Source organism: Drosophila obscura, unplaced genomic scaffold, assembly GCF_018151105.1.
Source record: "Drosophila obscura isolate BZ-5 IFL unplaced genomic scaffold, ASM1815110v1 contig_199, whole genome shotgun sequence".
NCBI classification, from domain to species: domain Eukaryota; kingdom Metazoa; phylum Arthropoda; class Insecta; order Diptera; family Drosophilidae; genus Drosophila; species Drosophila obscura.
In genome coordinates this window covers 276,596-296,428 of record NW_024542788.1, presented here as the reverse complement: position 1 = coordinate 296,428, position 19,833 = coordinate 276,596, and the positions used below count along the sequence as shown (strand labels likewise).

General features: G+C 45.6%; 1 protein-coding gene across 1 annotated transcript; it reads left to right on the top strand.

Annotated features, from left to right (window-relative positions):
- Positions 1-3,925: 3,925 nt before the first annotated feature.
- On the top strand, positions 3,926-5,062 carry LOC111081298 (RNA-binding protein Rsf1). Its single transcript, XM_022377319.2, has one exon. It carries the CDS (start codon positions 4,010-4,012, stop codon positions 4,598-4,600), a length of 591 nt encoding a protein of 196 aa, XP_022233011.1. The 5' UTR covers positions 3,926-4,009; the 3' UTR covers positions 4,601-5,062.
- Positions 5,063-19,833: the final 14,771 nt, after the last annotated feature.

The following is a 19,833-nucleotide window of genomic DNA, read 5'->3' as shown; positions in this document are numbered from 1 at the left end:
TCAAGTTATATTATCCATTTTATTATAGGGTATCCTAGAGTAAGTTTAGCCTGTAAGAAGGTTATGATATACCCGGTTGAGCACAACGGTACCGTACTACAGCTAACGGAGAACATCGTAGCCGAGTGCGAAAGCCAGGTGTGGGCCGTTACGTTCTGCACCTCCACTACCACTACCAACTTCTGCAGGAAGGAGTTGGGTGGTTCCTGTGCGCAGGGGCTACACTCTGGTGGCACGGCGCATTGCCGCTCTCAACCCCGCCACGATCAATTGTGATCCCCACACGTTGGTTAAGACCTCGAGAACGCAGCTGGTCGCCTTCAATGACTTTGCCACCAACAACGGCTCCCGGTTCCTGAATCGCGAAAACACCAAACGTCGGGTACACGGCATCGCTTCGGTGCCCGCCATGCATATCACAGGGCCTACACCACCAGCTCAGTGAGGACAATCTGAACTATATTACAGAGGTCGAGCGAACCACAACGGGCAAGGTAAATCATATAATCGCCTTTGGTCTAGGAATGGCCCTGTGCAGAGTCATCGGTAGTATCTTCTACATCAGATCAATACTCAAGAAGAGGAGGGATTTGGACCAGGTCAACGCGCTGATAGAGAATTTGAGAGGGTCGAGGGCGACCACTCTTAAAGAGAGGGAGTAGCAAACACTCCCCGCCAGCTAAAGAGTATCGGCGCAATTCTTACTCGTAAGAATGCTGACCCAGCGCTGGTATGGAAGGAGCAGCATCAGGTTACTATGTTGCTTAAACATCCGCCCGACCAACAGCGTCCGCACGAGGCGCTGACACAGCAGAGTTGAGTATTGCTGCTCGAGCAGCGCTGCCTAAGCTGAAGGGGCTATATTCATAACTTCATATTTGTACTTTTAGATTTTATCTGATTCTCAACCGCGCCAGTCGTGCCGGTAATAAACACTTAAAACAAATCCCATTCTGTTACTGCCATCGGCTGATGCCTCAGTTAATATTGTGGGATAACATCTAATAATTTGTATATATACTTTAAAATTCTTCCTGAAGTGAATGGTGCAAGATGTAGGCAAAAACTGTCCGCAAAACCAAAAAGAGAGATGAAAATTATTCTGTTTTGTCTTGCAACAATATTTGCCGCTACCAACACAATCACTTCATCATCAGAGCGCATTTTTTCCCTTTTTTAATTTTATCAGAATTTTACAGTTGCCCATGTTTACACAACACTGCTGATTCATCAACCCTCTTTTAGCTATGTTCCACACCCTCACGGAATAACTAGCAAATTCCTTGCCGCCATTTTCCGCGGTGCTGGAGACAGCCCTTTACAAGACACAGCTCATTCAAGCACGACTTAGGTGCATGGTCATCCTGTCTTAGTTATATTCCACACACAAACGAAATAGCTAGAAAATTCCTAGCAGGAATTTTTCCGCAGTGCTGGAGACAGGATTGCTTAACATATATTCCAGAGTGGTGTATCAAGATTCTCTCAGTCTCAGAATCTGTGGAATTCGTTCAAATTGCTGGATACACGCAACGAAAACATAAACGAAAAATTGCTGGCACATTTTTTTTTATAAAAAGTTTGATTCAAATTGTTATATTTTGTTTTGCTGGATACCAAGCTTAAAACTAAAACTGTGATATTTTACGTTCATCAACTGATTTTTCAGGGATGCTGGATGGTGAAAAAATTACAAATAATATACATTATTTAACTGAATATGAATATAATTCAGCAGCAAAATATTTTCTTGAAAAAGCTATGTAATCATGTTGCTGGACATGTATGATGATATTGCGGCTAACATTGGCGAGAATTTATTAGAATATATATATGTTTTAAAAACACTGAAGCGTGGTCATTTGTGACTGCTTCTACTAAATCCAATCAATGTTTTATATACAAATATATATGCTGTGTTTTTAAAAGTGGTTCCCCGAAAAAAAAAAACGAGGCGATTTTAAGGATGTAGCATTGTATGCGTTTTCGGCTCTTTTTCTGAATACCGAACGGAACGCTTTTCGGTGTGTCAGCCAAAACCTTGGGCAATAGTTTTACAGAGCATTCATAAACAAATTCACAGAGCACAGTCCACAAACTATCTCACTTCCGAGTTTTTGTGACTGAGACAATTCTGATATGTTTGGTTATTGTTTTTTCCCCATTTTCCTGTCAGCCATTATTTACATTTTCGCAGTAAATTTCACTTTTCCGTTAAGGTTGCATTTAAAAATGATCGAATAAAAACGCACAGAAACATGCGGATAAGGTACATCCCAGCCTGGGTGTTGGGAAACTCAGAAATTTTAGGAACGGCAAAAGCTTAATGCCCTCTGCACACTGAGCCCATCCCGAGGGAATGGTGGGAATTTTTGAAATATGTGAAACACCTATTCACATTGACTCCATGCACCATCCACCATCCATGAGAAAACAGCTGATGCTCACAATTACGTGAGGTGAAAAATTTGTTCACATCTATAATTTAAATGAATATAAATAACATTGCAATGGTTGTAAATGTGATTCAGCAGCAAAACATATTCTTGCACAAGCTAATCATGTTGCTGGACATGGATGATGATAATGCGGCTAACATTGACGAGGAGAATTTATTGGAGTGGATATCTGTTTTGATAACACTGAAGCGTGGTCATTTCAGAATGCTTCTTTTAAATACAATCAATGTTTAAATAAAATTACATATTCTATGTTTTCTGAGAAGCGGTTTGGAACATTTTGGGAGAAAAATGTACCCGAAAACAACGAGGCATTTTCTAAGGAAAGTTTTCTATATGTCTAGCACTGTATACTTTGGGCTCTTTTTCTGAGTACAGAAGAGTCAGAAGGCTGTCAGCCAAAACAAGTGCAATATCCTGCATGAGTTTTGCAGAGCATTCATAAAAAAATTCCCAGAGGATTCCCGAATTGTGTGCCTGAGACAATTCTGACATATCAGATGTTATCTTGTTTTTGTTTTTTTATATTTTCCTGTCTGTCATTGTTTACATTTTCGTAGTGAATTCCGATTTTTTGTTGTGAATGTCAAATATTAATGGTTGCATTTGACAATTATCGAAAAAATACCGCACAGAAACGTGCGAATTAGGAACATCCCAGATGGATGGTGGAATAACTGGGAAATTTTCGGAACGGCAAAACCTTACGGACCGTCCCGGAAATGGATGGCGGATGGTGGATGGTCCCCAGTGTGAAAAGGCTATAGTTCAAATAATTTCGGGAAAAAAATTATAAATTTATCACATCAAAACCACTACTGACGTAAAACGACTTCTAAACAAGAAAACGAATCTAAACTGCAAATAGAAAATGTATGTTACTATTTTAGGAATAAAAAATTATTTAACACTATTAAGAGATCAAATTGGCTTGTAACGCTTTAAAACAATAGTAATAATAATTATAATAAGCCTAATTTTTTGCTACTCAACTCAAATTTGTATCTGAAGCTATTAGTCAGAGCAACAAAAATGTACATTATGTTGATAACAGGTGTCACAGACTGATATCAGAACGTCGGAATGAAACCTTTTCTAAACGTTACTGGCTCTTATCTGCGCGAAAACCGTGTTTCAAACATATTTAATATATATGTGTTGCATCTTAGATGTCTCGATATTATTTTCCCCGCTCCTTCTGCAGTCGTCACACGTCAAAGGAAGCTATCGAATAAATTAATGTCATTTTTATCAACGTTGTCAACCAAGAACGAATTTTAAAAAATTTGATGACATCAATGAAAAAACTAAAAATAACTATTTAAGCTAAAAGCGCCAAAGTGGAAACTGGAGTATGAAACTGTGGTTTGCGATTATTTAAAAGCATTTTATGCTTCGTTTTCGGTGTTCCAAATATTGTTTTTTTTTATCGTACATCTGAATGTTACTCTAGCTTAAAACTTGATATACATACAAACGCTCTGTTGCAGGGTTGTGAAAACGTATTGATTTTATTAATAGAAGGAAGGTATATAAAGTATTGAAGTGCAATGACTAGTATGACCGATCAACGTGGAACTAGAGTATATGTCGGTAATTTAACTGATAAAGTAAAAAAGGATGACCTTGAAGGAGAATTTACCAAGTATGGCAAGCTTAATTCTGTTTGGATTGCGTTCAATCCGCCTGGATTCGCATTTGTGGAGTTTGAACATCGGGATGATGCCGAAAAAGCATGTGATATTCTAAACGGTTCAGAGCTCTTAGGCTCCCAATTGCGTGTGGAAATATCAAAGGGGCGGCCACGCCAAAGTAGGCGTGGTGGATCCAGTGAACGTGGTCGTCGTGGCGATTTCGGCAGGCACAGCATAAACAGTAGCAACGGTGGATTTAGACAAGTACGTGGTTCGAGTGGTTCCAGTAGCCGACATGCTGAGCGTGGATATAGCTCTGGTCGCTCTGGTGCTAACTACAGCGGAAGAGATAGCGGTAGTAACGGCTTTAGTCGTCGTGATGTTTATGGTGGAGGTCGCGATGGCGGCCGCTACAGTAGTGGCACCAGCACGAGCTATGGACGAAGCGGTGGACAAGGAGGATGCCGTTTCAGATCTCGTTCCCCAGTGGGAAATCACCGATTCTAAAAATATCAGAAAACGCAAATACTATTCGCATGATAGTACTATGCGTAAATATTATTAAAATTTTAAGTAATACTGGAAATATTTAAAAATTTAGCCTATGATCGTTTTCGATCAGTCCCTTTAAAAATGTGTAGCTTTGATAATCGTTCAATTATTTAATTTATGATATTAAATGAACATGCGTTGATTAGGATCTAAAGATTACATTTGCAAGCACTTAATACTTAAGATAACGTAGAAAACTATTAAGAAACAATATATTAAGCCATACCTTAAATACAGACTACCCTAAATCGAAATATAGAAATACGATATTGTAATAAAATGGGATGCGTCGAAATCTTTAATATATATAAAAGGTCTTCAAGAAAATCTAATCGTCAGTCTACGGAAATGTTTTTTATCTAAGCGAATAAAGTTTTCTTCAGAAGAAACATCTGTTGAGACACTTTCGAACACATGCATACATTCAATTGTTTCATATTGCGTTTGTGTGTGTACAGGCAGACATGAAGCCGTGAGTTTTTGTATCTTGTTTCTTGCTTCTTCTGTACAGTATGTACATATATACGGTAGCGCATCATCACAGGACCTTCCTGGTTTATCTGAGAAACGACATCAAATCAATTGATTGTAAACGAAATGCGGTGAGCTCAGACTCCGTTAAGAACTCAGCTTAAGAGTATTTACATCAGTAAGAGACGTCCGTTTTCCTGCACAGTCAGATGTATCTTGTGTATCAGATGTGTCATCAGCAAAGCCCCAAAGGTCGTTGTCAGCTAATTACACAAGGAAATAAAATACATTTTTTTTGCCCAGCATCAAACAGTCTTTCCGATAGCGTTGTGCATAAAAATTGTTTGGGTTTTTTTTCTCTGAAGGCGAAACCAAGCCATTTGCACGGGACAAATTTGGAAGTGGTTTTCGCGGCGATCAATTCAAACTCAGATTTCAACGAAAGTTGGGACAATATAGTGATGCAAACTAATTTCGAAAGGAGATGTGTAATTAAATCAAATAATGTTGTTGGAGCCGACAATGCAGCCCAGCATGCTAAACTAAGTTTGGCTGGTCAATTTTAAAATGCAAGCTTATGGTGTGTGGATAGCAAAGCAAAGCGTTCGTGTGCGTAAAAACAAAATTTGCTTAAGACAAAGAATTTCTTTAGCATCCCACCAGATCACATTGCGATCTAAATACTGTAGGCATAATTTAGCCTTTTTGCTTTTTGCCTCTTGCTTCCTTTTTTGAGTCTTGCCTTTACCCTCTTCACCTCTTGCCACCTGTCTTTTGCGGTTCAACAAACTTTTAATTTGTTGGGAGGATCAAATAATGTTTCGTTAGCGGAAATCATTGGCCGAAAAGAATCAATCTACAAAAAAAAATCAGGTCGCTGGAGCGAACGGTATAGGCTGTGGGTTGTTGCTTCCAAAAACAGCCCTACACAAATACATATGTATGTATATAGATTACTTTTCATGTTGTACATTGATGTCTCTTTGAAAGGATTATAATTTTACGCAAATATGATTCGTATTTTTGTTTTAAATAAAACCATATTCGGCCTCATTAACTTTTTTAATTAAAATAAAAAAGTCAATCAGGCAGGCTCCGGTTATCACATTCACTGTGTTTTATTTTTCAGCAAAAAGTCATACTTTTCATTTCAAGGCGCTCTGGAACCCACTTTTGTGAATTGTTTACTCTTTGTACTTTTAAGCGCCAAATTTACTGCTGTTATACCCAGACTGGCTCCGGTTTTCACTTTCACAAAACTTATGTGATTTACTTTTCAAAACGAAACGTCAGGCGCTTTCGCACTCGTAAAACACAGGACTTTTCCGTTTTTCGAAACGGCAACAAATTCCTCGCCGAAATGAAAAGTAAGAGAGTGGAGAGAATGTAGAATCATGCGATATTGTTCTAAAGCAGCGATGCCCAGGCCCATTGCCCTGCGAACCCTTTTGTTTTTGTAATTGCTCTCAGCATAGGAAACCAATTGTATGCATACACAGTTTGTGCTGTGTACCAGCATACCGGTCATATGATTCACTTCAATACCCATTGATGTTCTGTAGTGGAGAGGATGGCTTTCACTTAAATATAAAGATGGTCAATAAAACGACAGCTTTGAGTTGTAGTTACTTCTTTTTTATACCCGTACTCCAAAAAGAGTTAAGAGGTATATTAGATTTGTGGTAAAAGTGGATGTGTGCAACGCAGAGAAGGAAACGTTTCCGACTCCATAAAGTATATATTGTTGAGGCACTGGTGTTGAATATTTCGAAGCAATAAAGGGGAGAAAAATTTATATAGCATTCCCATTTATTATGTGAGTTTAATAATAATAATAAGAGAGAGCTTTAGAAAACTTTGTGTTCTTGCTTCGCTGGTTTATCCTCAATTGTCTCTCTGTTTTAGAGTTGCCGAATGGTGGTGCTTATGCATGGTGGCGTTTCCGTATGCGCTTACGTGGCTGTTATGGTTTAAATTTCAGAACTACTCTTTTAAGTTTAAATTTCGTCGGCAACATTCCCCGGCATGTAAATAGGATTCCCCAACGCTTTTCCTTGTGCCTTCCAACGTTCACTAATATGGGGCCGAAATAATCGACACCCGTATATGTAAATGGTCTTTCGAAACAAGCCAGTCTGGCAGCTGGTACAGGTGCCATTTGGGGTACCTTTGGTGTCGAATTGGCGATTTTGCATTTTTATACCCGTACTCAAAAAATCGTTAAGGGGTATATTAGATTTGTGGTAAAAGTGGATGTGTGTAACGCAGAGAAGGAAACGTTTCCGACCCCATAAAGTAGGGGAGAGTGCCCTGTTGTGGACCAGGTACTAGTTGTGACCCACCCCCCAAAAACTTGGACAGCAAGCAGATGCTTCTGATCTGAGTATTGGGAGTCATATTCGGTAACAATACGCAGTTTTTGTGCTAATATCGAAACAAATAGCTGCTTTGGTCTAGGTGCTGTGAGCATAATAATAAAAAATGGCGAAAAAAAAAACTTCAAAGTAAATTTTATTATTTTTCAAGTGCGAAAAAATGTATGTAAATTTTGTCCAAAAATTATAGTATTTCGCTTTCCTTGTAGTGTGGTCATTGTAGTTTGTGAATTGTTTTCGTTTTTAACCAAAATATATGCACAACATTTTTTTTTGGTTTTTTGGAAAAATTGTCTGTTTTGCCCGGTTATGACACACGCCAAGATTCCTGTTGTAGACATCTTGTATTTTGTATTTAATGCGTGTATTTGGTTACGAAGCTGCATAATATTGTTGTTTAATGTAATGTAGTACAAATAAATAACATTTAGACCACTGTACATTAGTTTGAGCTTTGAGCTTGATATCGAATTTAGACGATGCAGCGGCTGCATGGCAGCATGTGTACGTGTGACGTATACGATCTCATTTCACGCGTACAATGCTGCACAGAATATCAAACTGATTTAGATATTTGCGCTGGGTCATGAGCTTTTAGCTATTTCTCTCTCACTCTGCCCTCTGTGTGAGTAAAACTGCATGCGAAATGCTGCAGCGTGTAAACAAAGCGTGCAGCCTCACAGACATAAGAGCTTCTCATGCAGTCATTGCATCGTCTAGAAGCACCTTATGATGCTGCCAAAGCTTTTAAGCGCAGATCATAATTATCTAGCACCCCGTACTATGTATTAGAGTGGGATAGGTCTATTCTCATTAACCGTTAATTTAGGATTACATTAGAATAAGATTGCATTCTCTTCTCTCTCATGTAAAGCTTAAAAAAATGTAAACAAAATCGGTCTAGTGGTTAAATCAAGATCAGTTCAGAGCAACCTTACGAATGTGACACATATAAAAAAGAAATGGATTTTACTGCACTGTTGAAAGCCATTTAGTGTTGCTTGTCGGACAAGCAATTTGTGAGAGCTACTGCTAAAGAATATGGCATTTCTCGCAGCACCCTGGATCGCTATATAAAGAGAGTTAAAGGTCAGTTTGACGACATCTCAGCAGTGGTAGACAGTGTTTTATTGGAATTCCTCCGTAGTTGCAGCCAACGTACACCATCAAACATGGTAAGTTTATTGTTTGTCTTTTTCACATTTAGCGCATAATAATTTAATTTATCTTAATTATTTTTGTAAAGGTTTTCGCAATGGCTCGTGAAAAGGAACTTGTGCAATATATTTTGAATTGCGCTAACCATTATTATGGCCTAAGCATCAATGAGCTTAAAAAATTGGCTTATCAATTCGCTAAGAAACTCGATGTCGACTACCCAGAAAATTGGGATATAAATCAGATGGCGGGTAGTCGTTGGTATAAGAATTTCATTCGCCAGCACTCCGAACTCGTCTTGCGCTCTCCGGAACAGACTTCTATAAACCTAACTATATGTTATGTTATATGTTATGTCATAACTAACTATAAAGCCTTGTGCAGCGCTATCATTAGGAGCATCTTTAACGAGCTGCCTGTCACTTTTAAAAGATGTTGGTCCACTGCAATCGGCTACACCAAAAAAGCCTTCGAATCGTGGAAGAAAGCCAATGAAAAGCTCCGTGATTACCTCACCGCACTGTATTGCTTCCTTGAGGAAGCAGGCATCTATTTCTGCCCAGAAAAAGCGTGGACGGAAGGCATCATTAGGCAAACCAGCAGCTAAGCGAAGCAAGGCTCTTTCGGAAGATGATGAGGATTTTTGCATCATCTGTCTGCACCTCCTGCCAAAAAAGTTGACCGCCGCAAACTCCATCGAATGCAATGAATGTAGTCGTCTGGTGCATTTAAAGTGCGCTAATATGCGTGCCAGCTACTTCACATGCAAACACTGCGACTCTGACTACGATGATTCATGTTAAAAAGTATCATCCTTCTTTCTCTTTAAGCCAGTAGGCTCTTAAAATAAATAAACCTCCAATTTCTCGTTATTTGTAATGATTTTCTTTCATATTTTTCAATTTTAAGCGGATTTTTCAGGGTGGTCCACAACTAGGACTATATTTTTTTTTCTCGAAAAAAGATTACTTCACTAAATTCTTGATAAAATTTTTCCGAATTAAGGAATCAATTTAGTTCTTCACTGATAGTTAGCTAATGCCTCTAGCTTTAAATTGGTACACATATGTTTGTATAATATGCAATTGGTCAAAAGTTATGAGGCAAAAACCTAACTATGTCCACAACCGGGCTAGCGCAATTCAAAATATATTGCACAAGTTCCTTTTCACGAGCCATTGCGAAAACCTTGACAAAAATAAGTAAGATAAATTAAATTATTATGCGCTAAATGTGAAAAAGACAAACAATAAACTTACCATGTTTGATGGTGTACGTTGGCTGCAACTACGGAGGAATTCCAATAAAACACTGTCTACCACTAATGAGATGTCGTCAAACTGACCTTTAACTCTCTTTATATAGCGATCCAGGGTGCTGCGAGAAATGCCATATTCTTTAGCAGTAGCTCTCACAAATTGCTTGTCCGACAAGCAACACTAAATGGCTTTCAACAGTGCAGTAAAATCCATTTCTTTTTTATATGTGTCACATTCGTAAGGTTGCTCTGAACTGATCTTGATTTAACCACTAGACCGACTTTGTTTACATTTTTATACCCGTACTCAAAAAAGAGTTAAGGGGTATATTAGATTTGTGGTAAAAGTGGATGTGTGTAACGCAGAGAAGGTAACGTTTCCGACCCCATAAAGTATATATATTCTTGATCAGCATCAATAGCCGAGTCGATATAGACTGCCGAATCTGAATCAGATCGGATCATAATTATAGCCAGAATTAAGAAATTAATTTTCAGTCGCTTCCCTTGCCCCACCTCCCGCAAACGACAACGCAACTCATTTTCCTTCTCGCTCGCACACTCTGCCGCGTTCAGTGCGCGAGCAACCCCTAGCGGAGGAGATGTAGAATCTAAATGGTACATGTATAATCTACATGTTAGATGTATAATATACATAGTATACGTAGATGTAGATAACAGATGTAGCAAAAAGTCATATGCCCAAAAATGTAAATACTGACTGAGTACGGGTATAAGTAGAGTCGCGTCTTTAGAAGCGACTCACACGTTCCTTCTCGTTGACATTCCTTACGCACAGTTTTGTACAATGCTCGTAGACGTGGTATATAAAATGTGCTTCGAATTAGCTTGATAGTTGACTCGTGGAGCATGTGGTGAGATTTTTCGTGGTAGTACTTTGCAACTAAAAAGGCGACTCTGCACTCTTTTGGCAATACGATGGCGTTTTCTTTTGCGTCTACGTAAACGTTCAGAGCATTTAATGGGCTTGACTTATCCACAGCTGAATGGTGTTTAAGGGCGCTGATTTCCGTACAATACGCCTTTGACTGCGACTGTTTAAATCAGAGATGGGCACGCCGTGGCTCTTTCAGCTCCCGCGGCTCTTTCCAAAATGTTTTTCGGGAGGCGCTAGCAAGTCGGCTCAGACGGTCGTCGCTCGCGTTCAGCGATCCGTGAATTTTTACAAAAACAATTTCACGGAAATTTGGCGTCAAAGAGACGGCAAAAATGCTTCGAAGGCGCGATCTGGAGAGTGCAACAACACATCATGTGTCTTGGGCTACGCACATGAAAATCAGAGCAACAACAAAGTGAATACCACTTTGCTCGCCCATTCTGTCTGGCTCATGACTGCGAAGCGTCGCGACGGGGGTTGTTTTTTTTGTTTTTCTGTCTGACTCTTTCCGTTAGTTTTCGTGCCCATCACTGGTTTAAATAGCCACGACTTTGCTGCATGTCTGATCTCAGGACTTAGGAATTTTGGCAGTGATTTTCTGGCGCATTTTTTTTTGATGTTAAATTACTTTTAACCGTGATAAGTTGAAAGATTTATTTGGCCTCCACGTCTGACACGGGTTAACGCCACCTCCTGATTGTTTTCTTGAAAGACTTGAATCAGGGCCGGCGTTAGAGGTTATGACGCCCGGGGCAAACATGGGAAGAGGCGCCCTTTGATAATATTTTTTTTTTTTCTGAAATGAACAAGTTAAGGGAATTTGTCTGTCTGTTTGTGACTGAACCATCCCTGAATATTAAATTGAAGTGTTTAGAATATAAATGAGTTAATTTTTCTTGAGCTAACGAATTTATAAGAGCATTACTTGCAGATTTTTTGTTTGGACATGAGCCCTTGAAAAAATCTGTGTCGGTTGAAATTTTGCTGTTAAAACTACGTACATCTGTGTTCGGTACAATTGCATTCAAAATGTCTTTAAACTCGTCGTAGACTTTGGCGTAGCTGATATTCCGTGCCGCAAAAGAACTGACCAAAAACGAAGACGCCGGAAGACCATAGGCAAAAACCTTAGCCAGCTCCTTTGCTGTAATAAACTTTAGCCTGTATTCAGGTGGAAGTTCGGCAGCTAGATTGTAAATTATATTTACCGGGGTGGACTTTATTAGGCCTAGTGCTCGCCTAAGATGAAAATTGATATGAACTTTGATTAAGAAATGTTTCCAAATGAGGAACATGAAAATTCTAATTTGGAGCGTACAAAGGCTTTGTAAAAATTTAAAGATTTGCTTGGACTCACTCCGAAGTGATATCCACTGAGAATTTGTAAAAAAATGTTATTCTTATTTGATTTTGAAATTATTTTATCAATGTGAAGCACTGAGAAGTTATTGACATCATTTATAGAATGAAAATCTGATGTATAGATATTAAAAAGTATTGGGCTAAGGCAGCTACCTTGACACACACCCTTGTGAACAGTTTTTTCCTGTTTGCCGCATTTTAAAACCCTTTTCTCCAAAAAGCTAACTATAAACCTATAACTAACTATAACTCCAAATCTATTAGGTTCCGACACAGCAGAGGTATGTTGACTGCGTCAAATGCCTTGCTTATATCCAAACCTTTGAAAGCCTTTGGCTTTGAGATTGGCAACATTATTTATTACATTTATGCAGTGTGCAGTGGAGTGTTTTTTTCTAAAGGCATAAGATCTGTTGGGCAGAAGATTGTGCCTATTTATAAAAGATTCCATACGAATCTTTATCATACCCTCCAAGCTTTTAAATAAAACGCTTAGGAGGCAGATAGGTCTGTTGTTTGAGACTATGGAGGCGTCTAAATTGTTTTTTGGTGCAGGAATAACCTTTATTTTTCGCCAACTATTCGGAATAATACCACTGAAGAAAATTTCGCTAACAGCGATGTGTGGCTGGAATGCCCACAGAGCGCTTGCCCCGCCAGCGCCGTCCTCACTCTGAACATTCTCCTCCCCTCTTGCAGGATTGCAAAGATTTTACGTCTGCGTGCACGCACCAGACACAATCCATCCATTCACAATCCATTTTGAAGACGGCCTCCACTTTGAACTCTCCTGTCTTCGCCCGGATCATGGCGGTGCACACCTTCTCGTCCCCGATGCAGGTGTTGGGCAACTTCAGCTCCCTGGCCACCTCGGCGTCGATGCAGCTGACCGGCGTGCAGGGATCAATTAGTGCACTCATCACCTTAGTGGCTTGCTGCACTGCGAGGACCACCATTGCCGTCGGGAGGACGTTGATGCTCCGGTGCTGGAGCAAGGAGTTTGCTGTCGGGACTGTATTTCCGACGACAGGGCGGCTGACCGGAAGACGAGGGCGTGGTTTGGCGCGGGAAGACGGAGGTGACGTCGACGGTGCCGAAGAGGAGCCAGCAGGGCGCCGAGTCCCGGGGAGGTGGAGCAGCGTGTGGTTGCGGGAGCACACCTTACACAGGTCTCCACTGCGGCAGTCCTTGCCGGAGTGCTCGTGAGCCAGGCAGTTTGAACAATATGTAGTAGGAGGACGGCTCAGAGTCTCTTCTCGACGCTCAAACGGATGAATTTCCGGCAGTTCCCCAGTGGGTGGACTCCTGGACACACTCGACATTGGAAGGAGGTCGTACCTCGTGCCCGTGGACGATCCGACCTGCGGCTGGATCGGGACCGTGAGGAAGTTTGAGGGGTCATGTTTGGATTCCGGAAAAATACTAGGATGAAAGAAAGGAGTCAAGGAAGCATTAGTAAAGAGCTGGCACGGGTTGTCAACTAATCGAGCAGTGAGATCTTGGAATTACTAAAGAGATACGGAGAACTAAGCGGGACTTAAGCATAAAAAAAAGGACGGAGTCTTATGGATCGGAGTCTACGCGAGAGTAGGTGGAATGGACCTCCGATGCCATAGGCAGCAGAACCACCTTCGTGATCGGTCTCTTGATAAGGCCGCGGGCCGTGAGCAGGTCTACCACACGGACGTTATCATCGGCTTCAGGATACGCGTTCTGCACACGGCCGAGACGCCATTCCTGAGTGGGGATGTTCTCCTCCTTGATCACCACGAGGTCTCCAATCTCGAGGTCTCTTGTCGGATGCTGCCATTTGTTACGCTTGTGCAACTCTCGCAGGTACTCTGTCTTCCAGTGCGAACAGAATTGCTGGTTGAGAGCCTTGAGATGTTGCCAGCGGTTTAGGATGGAGGAGGCGCTCGCTTGTATTTCTGGCTCTGCCACGGATAATAGCGGACCACCAATCAGGAAATGGCCTGGGCTCAAAGCCAACGGATCCGTTGGATCCTCAGACATAGAAGAGATTGGTCGCGAGTTAAGACATGCCTCAATTTTCGAAAGTAAGGTCACGAACTCCTCTAATGTGTATTTAGACGTACAAATCGACCGTTGGAACAGAGCCTTGCAGCTCTCACACCTGCTTCCCACAAGCCCCCCATATGTGGGGCTCCGGGAGGGATAAACCGCCACGATAGCCTCTGCTGGCCGTACACCGCAGAAGTCCGAGTGCGAATGGCCTCGAGAAGATCCACAGCCAGAGAGCGGGATGCGCCGACAAAATTCCTGCCGTTGTCGGATTGAACTTCGTGAGGACAACCTCGTCTCGCGACGAAACGAGCGAAGGCGGCTAGGAAGGTATCGGTGGATAAGTCGGACGTGGCCTCTAAGTGGATGGCCTTCGTGGAAAAGTAGGCGAACACGCACATATACCCCTTTGAGATGCGACATGCGCGACCTGTGAAACTGTTAACGTCGAAGGGGCCGTCGAAGTCGACTCCGGTGTATGTGAACGGCCAGGAGAATGTGACTCGTGAGGCAGGGAGGTCGCCCATTAGTTGGGTTTGGAGTCGCTTACGATGGAGGACGCAAACGTTACATGAATGGATCACTGCCCTCACCTCGTGACGTAGTCGAGGGATCCAGTATGTTGCCCGGATAAGGCGGATGACCAGCTGGTTTCCACCATGTAGCGATATATGATGGGTGAATCGAACCAGCAGGCGAACCAGGAGACATGCGGGTGGCAACAGGATTGGATGCCGCTCGTTGTAGGACATGGACGCCGAGGTTTGGACTCGGCCACATGCCCGCATGACTCCGTCCTGGTCAAGGAACGGATTAAGATTCTGAAAACTTGTAGTAGGGAGTGGCTGCTTGTTTAGCAGGCACCGATGCTCCCAAGCATAATGGAAGCTTTGGGTTGTCAGTGTGATCGCTTGGAGAGCGGCAGCGACCTCCTTTCCATTCAGCTCCTCGGAGACATGGGTCGTCCGCCCTTTAACTCGCTGGGTGAACAGGCGAACACGCGCAGAGCGCGCCCGAGTTCGGAGAAACGGCTGAGGATATCGGAGGCGCTGCTGGTTTCATGGTGCACCTTGACGGCTCGCTTCTCCAGGTCAGTCTTCAAGGAGTGAGTCCCGCGGACATGGCCACTCCGATTTTGGACCACGCAACCAAGCAGGGCCATGCCACCACATATCACTTCCGACCAGGTCAGTGGGTCCTAGCCCTCGACTGGCCAGGTCGGCCGGATTGTCCTCGGATCGGACGTGGCTCCATCGCTCGCTCGGCCAACATCGAGTGATTTTGGCTACTCGATTGCCCACGAAAGTGGTTCAATCGCAAACAGGTCTGTTCAGCCAGGCCAATACAATCGTGGAATCGGTCCAGAAGGACACCTGTTTGGTGTCTAGTGGCAGTTGAGGATGGCCTCGGAAAGCTCTGTCAGAAGGACGGCTTCGCACAGTTCGAGTCCAGGCAAGGAAACCGTTTTCACGGGAGCCACGCGGGTTTTTGCTGTGAGAAGGGCACAGACAATGCCCTGCGGTCGCTCAACTCGGATGTAAATCGCTGCCCCATAGGCACGTTGAGACGCGTCGCAGAAGCCATGTATCTGCACCTTGGCCATTGGACACACGTGCAACCACCGCGGAATGCGGACATCCTGAATGGCCGGAAAACTATTCAGGAACGTCTCCCAGGTTTGAGATAGATCACTTCCTGCATGAAAATTTTGGCTTGGATGACAAAGGGGGCAAGCCATCCCGCTGGATTGAACAGCTGCGCAATCTGCGATAGCACATTGCGCTTCGTACAGGACTCCCGATGAAGTACTTCGGGAGGAGCAGAGAAGAATTCATCGGCACTGGCTTGCCATCGGATCCCCAATGTCTTAGCGATGCTACACAGCGATGCTGTGGACGCACCTCATGTGCGAGTTGCTTAATGACGCGAAGGGCAAGGTACGGTGCGCAATTGATTCCGAAGGTGACAGTGGCAAGCTCATAGTTACACACGTCCCCGTTACGGTCGCGAAAGAGTATTCGCTTATAGGGCGTGTGTTGGGAGGACACTTGGATCTGGCGGTACATCTTGCTGATGTCGGCATTGAAGACATAGCGGAAGACTCGCCACCTCAGGATTTGCATGGTCAAGTCAGACTGAAGGACTGGCCCAGAATGCAATGTGTCGTTGAGGCTTTTCCCGTTGGAGGACGGGCTGGAGGCGTTGAAGACCACGCGCAGTTTGGTTGTGGTGCTGCCGGGTTTAAACACGGCGTGATGTGGAAGGTAGTAATGGCCGGAGTCATGACTGGGTGTAACCGCTGTCATGTGGTCTAGCACTAAATATTCCTGGATAACGGTGTCGTACTGCTCTTTGAGCTGCAGATTCCGCTGCAGACGCTGCTCATTTCTAAGGAACTGGGCCTGTGCCGCGCATCTGGGATGGCCTAGATCGTCATTTTCTGGACATTTGAAAGGGAGAGTAACAATGTATCTCCCATCGGGGGCTCGTTTAGTGGTCTGGAGGAAGTTTTCCTCGCACACAGAATCTGACTCACTCGTCGGTATGCATCAAATGCGGTGGACAGGGGCACAAGGCAGCCGAGTGCAGCAAGGAGCCATCGTGCTTTATCTGCTCAGCAGCTGGGATGAAGGAGACAAGGCATCAGGCAGGCTGTAGGAGCTGCCCAGCCGCAAGCAGCGGGGTCAAGAACGCCAGATCCTCATGCAGTTGATTCAACTAAATTTGAATCACTGCAGAGCGGCGCAGGATCTCCTGGCGCAGACGGTGCGTGAGCTGGGCTCGGAGGTGGCAATCCTCAGCGAACCCTACAAGGTGGGGAGCAGCAGCGTGTGGGCCACGACAGCACGGGCAAAGCTTCCCTGTGGCTCTGCGGGGTGAATGCCCCACAGATGCGCGACGCCAAGTCAGCAGAAGGATTCGTCCGGCGAACGTTGGTGGTACGTGGCTGTACAGCTGCTACCTGGCACCCAGTCTCTCGCTGGAGAGCTTCAGCAGGATCCTGGACGATCTGTGCAGCGACCTGAGAGGACGGAGCAACGTCGTGGTCGGGGGCGACTTCAATGCCTGGGCCCAGGAAGGGGTCCCCCCGTACCAATGCCAGAGGTCGCACGGTGCTAGAGGCTTTCGCCACGCTGGACATCGTCCTGCTAAACGAAGGGTCCCGGCAAACCTTCAGCAGGGCAGGCACGGGGTCAGTCATTGACATCACATCGCCAGCAGCGCGCTGGCACGCCACGCTCGTTGGAAGGTCAGCGAGGTCTACACCGCCAGCGACCACGAGGCAATCCAGTGCTCGGTGGGCGTGCCTGGGCGAGGGGCAGAACCTCCCCCCCAAAGGAAGGCGTACCGGCAGGACACGCTGAGGCCGCAGATCTTCGCAGACGCACTGGGGAGCTTCTCGGCGACAGAAGCGGATGGAGCCAATGAGAGGGCCAACAAACTGGCCTCCGCATTGGAGGGCGCATGCGACCAAAGCATGCTCCCGAGGCGGACATTCCGGTCGCACCAAGTGCCGGTGTTCTGGTGGAGCGAGGAGATCGCTGAACTTCGCAGAACATGCCTCCGCGCCAGAAGGCTTCTGCAACGGGCTAGGGGCACTTCGCGCCTGGACAGCTGCAGCGAGCGCTACAAGGCGGCAAGAAAGGAGCTGAAGACAGCCATCAGGAGCAGCAAGAGGGAATGCTTCCTCAAGCTGTGCGATGCAGTTGAAGAAGATCCTGGGCGTACCAGATGGTGGTGAAGAGGATCAACGCGGGAGGCAAAGCCCAAACTGATCCCGAGGAGCTGGAGGGGATAGTTAGCGCCCTGTTTTCCCAAGGGCAACGGGTCGTGACGCTCTCCACGGTTGGAGTTAAGACGAGGCGAGATATCCGAGGTCACGGAAGACGAGGTACGGCGTGCGGGCACACGCTAAAAGCCCAAGAAGGCACCGGGCCCAGATGCGATCCCCAACAGGGCGCTAAAGCTGGCGCTAGCGCTGCTCCCACGGAGGTTGCTGGCCTGTTTAACCAGTGCCTACAGGAGGGCACGTTCCCGAGAGGTGGAAGAGGCAGCGGCTCTACTTCTGGCCAAGCCGGGCAAGCCGCCAGGAGAGGCCTCCTCCTACAGGCCCATCTGTCTGCTGGACACCATCGGGAAGGTCTTCGAGAAGGTGGTTGCAACGAGGCTGAGTGCAGCCATCGAAGCGGCTGGCGGTCTCTCCCGGGGCCCAATACGGCTTCAGGAAGGGGAAGTCAACGCTGGACGCCATCTCAAGGTGGAGAAACGGCAAAGGAGGCATGCGCGGGAACCAGGTGGAGAGGTGGAAGCAAGTCCTACTGTCTGGTGGTGACGCTGGATGTAGGAACGCCTTCAACTCTGCCGTGGGCCGAACGCTGGAGGCCCTCAAAGCTTCAACATCCCGGGGTCACTGAGGACATAGCTTACAGCTATTTCAGCGCCAGGATCTCACGATGGACACGAGTCTGGGTTCCAGAGCGAAGCTCGAATGTGCCAGGGCTCCGTTTTGGGACCCCTGCTCTGGAACGCCATGTACGATGGAGTTTTGAGGTTGCCGATGCCGGCCAGCACAAGCTTGGTAGGCTTCGCGGACGTGTCGCGATAGTGGTGGTCACAAAGGACCTTGCCGCCGTGGAAAACCTCGCCAACGAGGCTATCCAAGCCGTGGAATCGTGGCTAGCGGTAGCAGGCCTCGAGCTGGCGGGCCCACAAGACGGAGGCTGTGCCCATACCGAGCCGGAAAGCGGTGGAACTGCCATCGTGCAAGGGGAGGGACCACGATCACCTCCCAAGGATTAAATACCTGGGCCCTTCACAACGAGGCTATCCTTCAAGGAGCACCTGGATACATCAACAAGAAGGCCAGCGGAACCGAGGACGCTCTCGAGGTTGCGGCGCCCAAACAGAGGCCCGAAAAAGGCAGACGAGGTACGCCGCGCTAAGGGTCACGGGCAAAGGCCGGCACGCGTGAAAAGCTATATGCGGGGGCTGGAGGCCACGTATCGGCTATGCGCCATCAGGATCGCATGCGCGTTCCGGACCGGAAATTTACGACGCCCTGCAGGACGACGAAGCAGGAATCAGCAAGGCAGAGCTGAAGGCTGCCGCTAGAAGGAGCAGCATGGAGAAATGGCAGGGGGGTGGAAAGCCCAAAAGGGCGCTGGACCACTCCCACCACACCTCCCTGGGTCGGAAGAGGAAGCAGGCAGACCACTACCTAACCCAGGGCTGAGCGGGCATGGCTGCTTCCGTAGCTACCTCAAGGCTTTGGCACGATACGGAGGACTGGTGCCCGGAGTGCGGCTCTGGCACTGGAGAGGCGCTCAGCACGTCCTCTTCGAGGGCCGCCGGTTCGCATACGAGCGACAGGAGCTTGAAGCCATTGCAGGGTCTGCGATACGTGCAACAGCCTGGTGCCGCTGATGCTGGGCGGGATCTGGGAGCTGCGCGCTGTGCCGCGAGCGTTATGAAAACGCTCAGGGCCATGGAGAGAAGGCGGAAGGAGCAAACGGAGTAGGTGTCTCCGCGCGGGCGAAGCAATCCTTGCGGCAGTACCGCTAGTCGCACAACCCCTACCCCATCTGTCCCCCAACTGTTCGTATCACATTGTATTGTTCTTAGGTATAAGCACTATTGAAGCCAT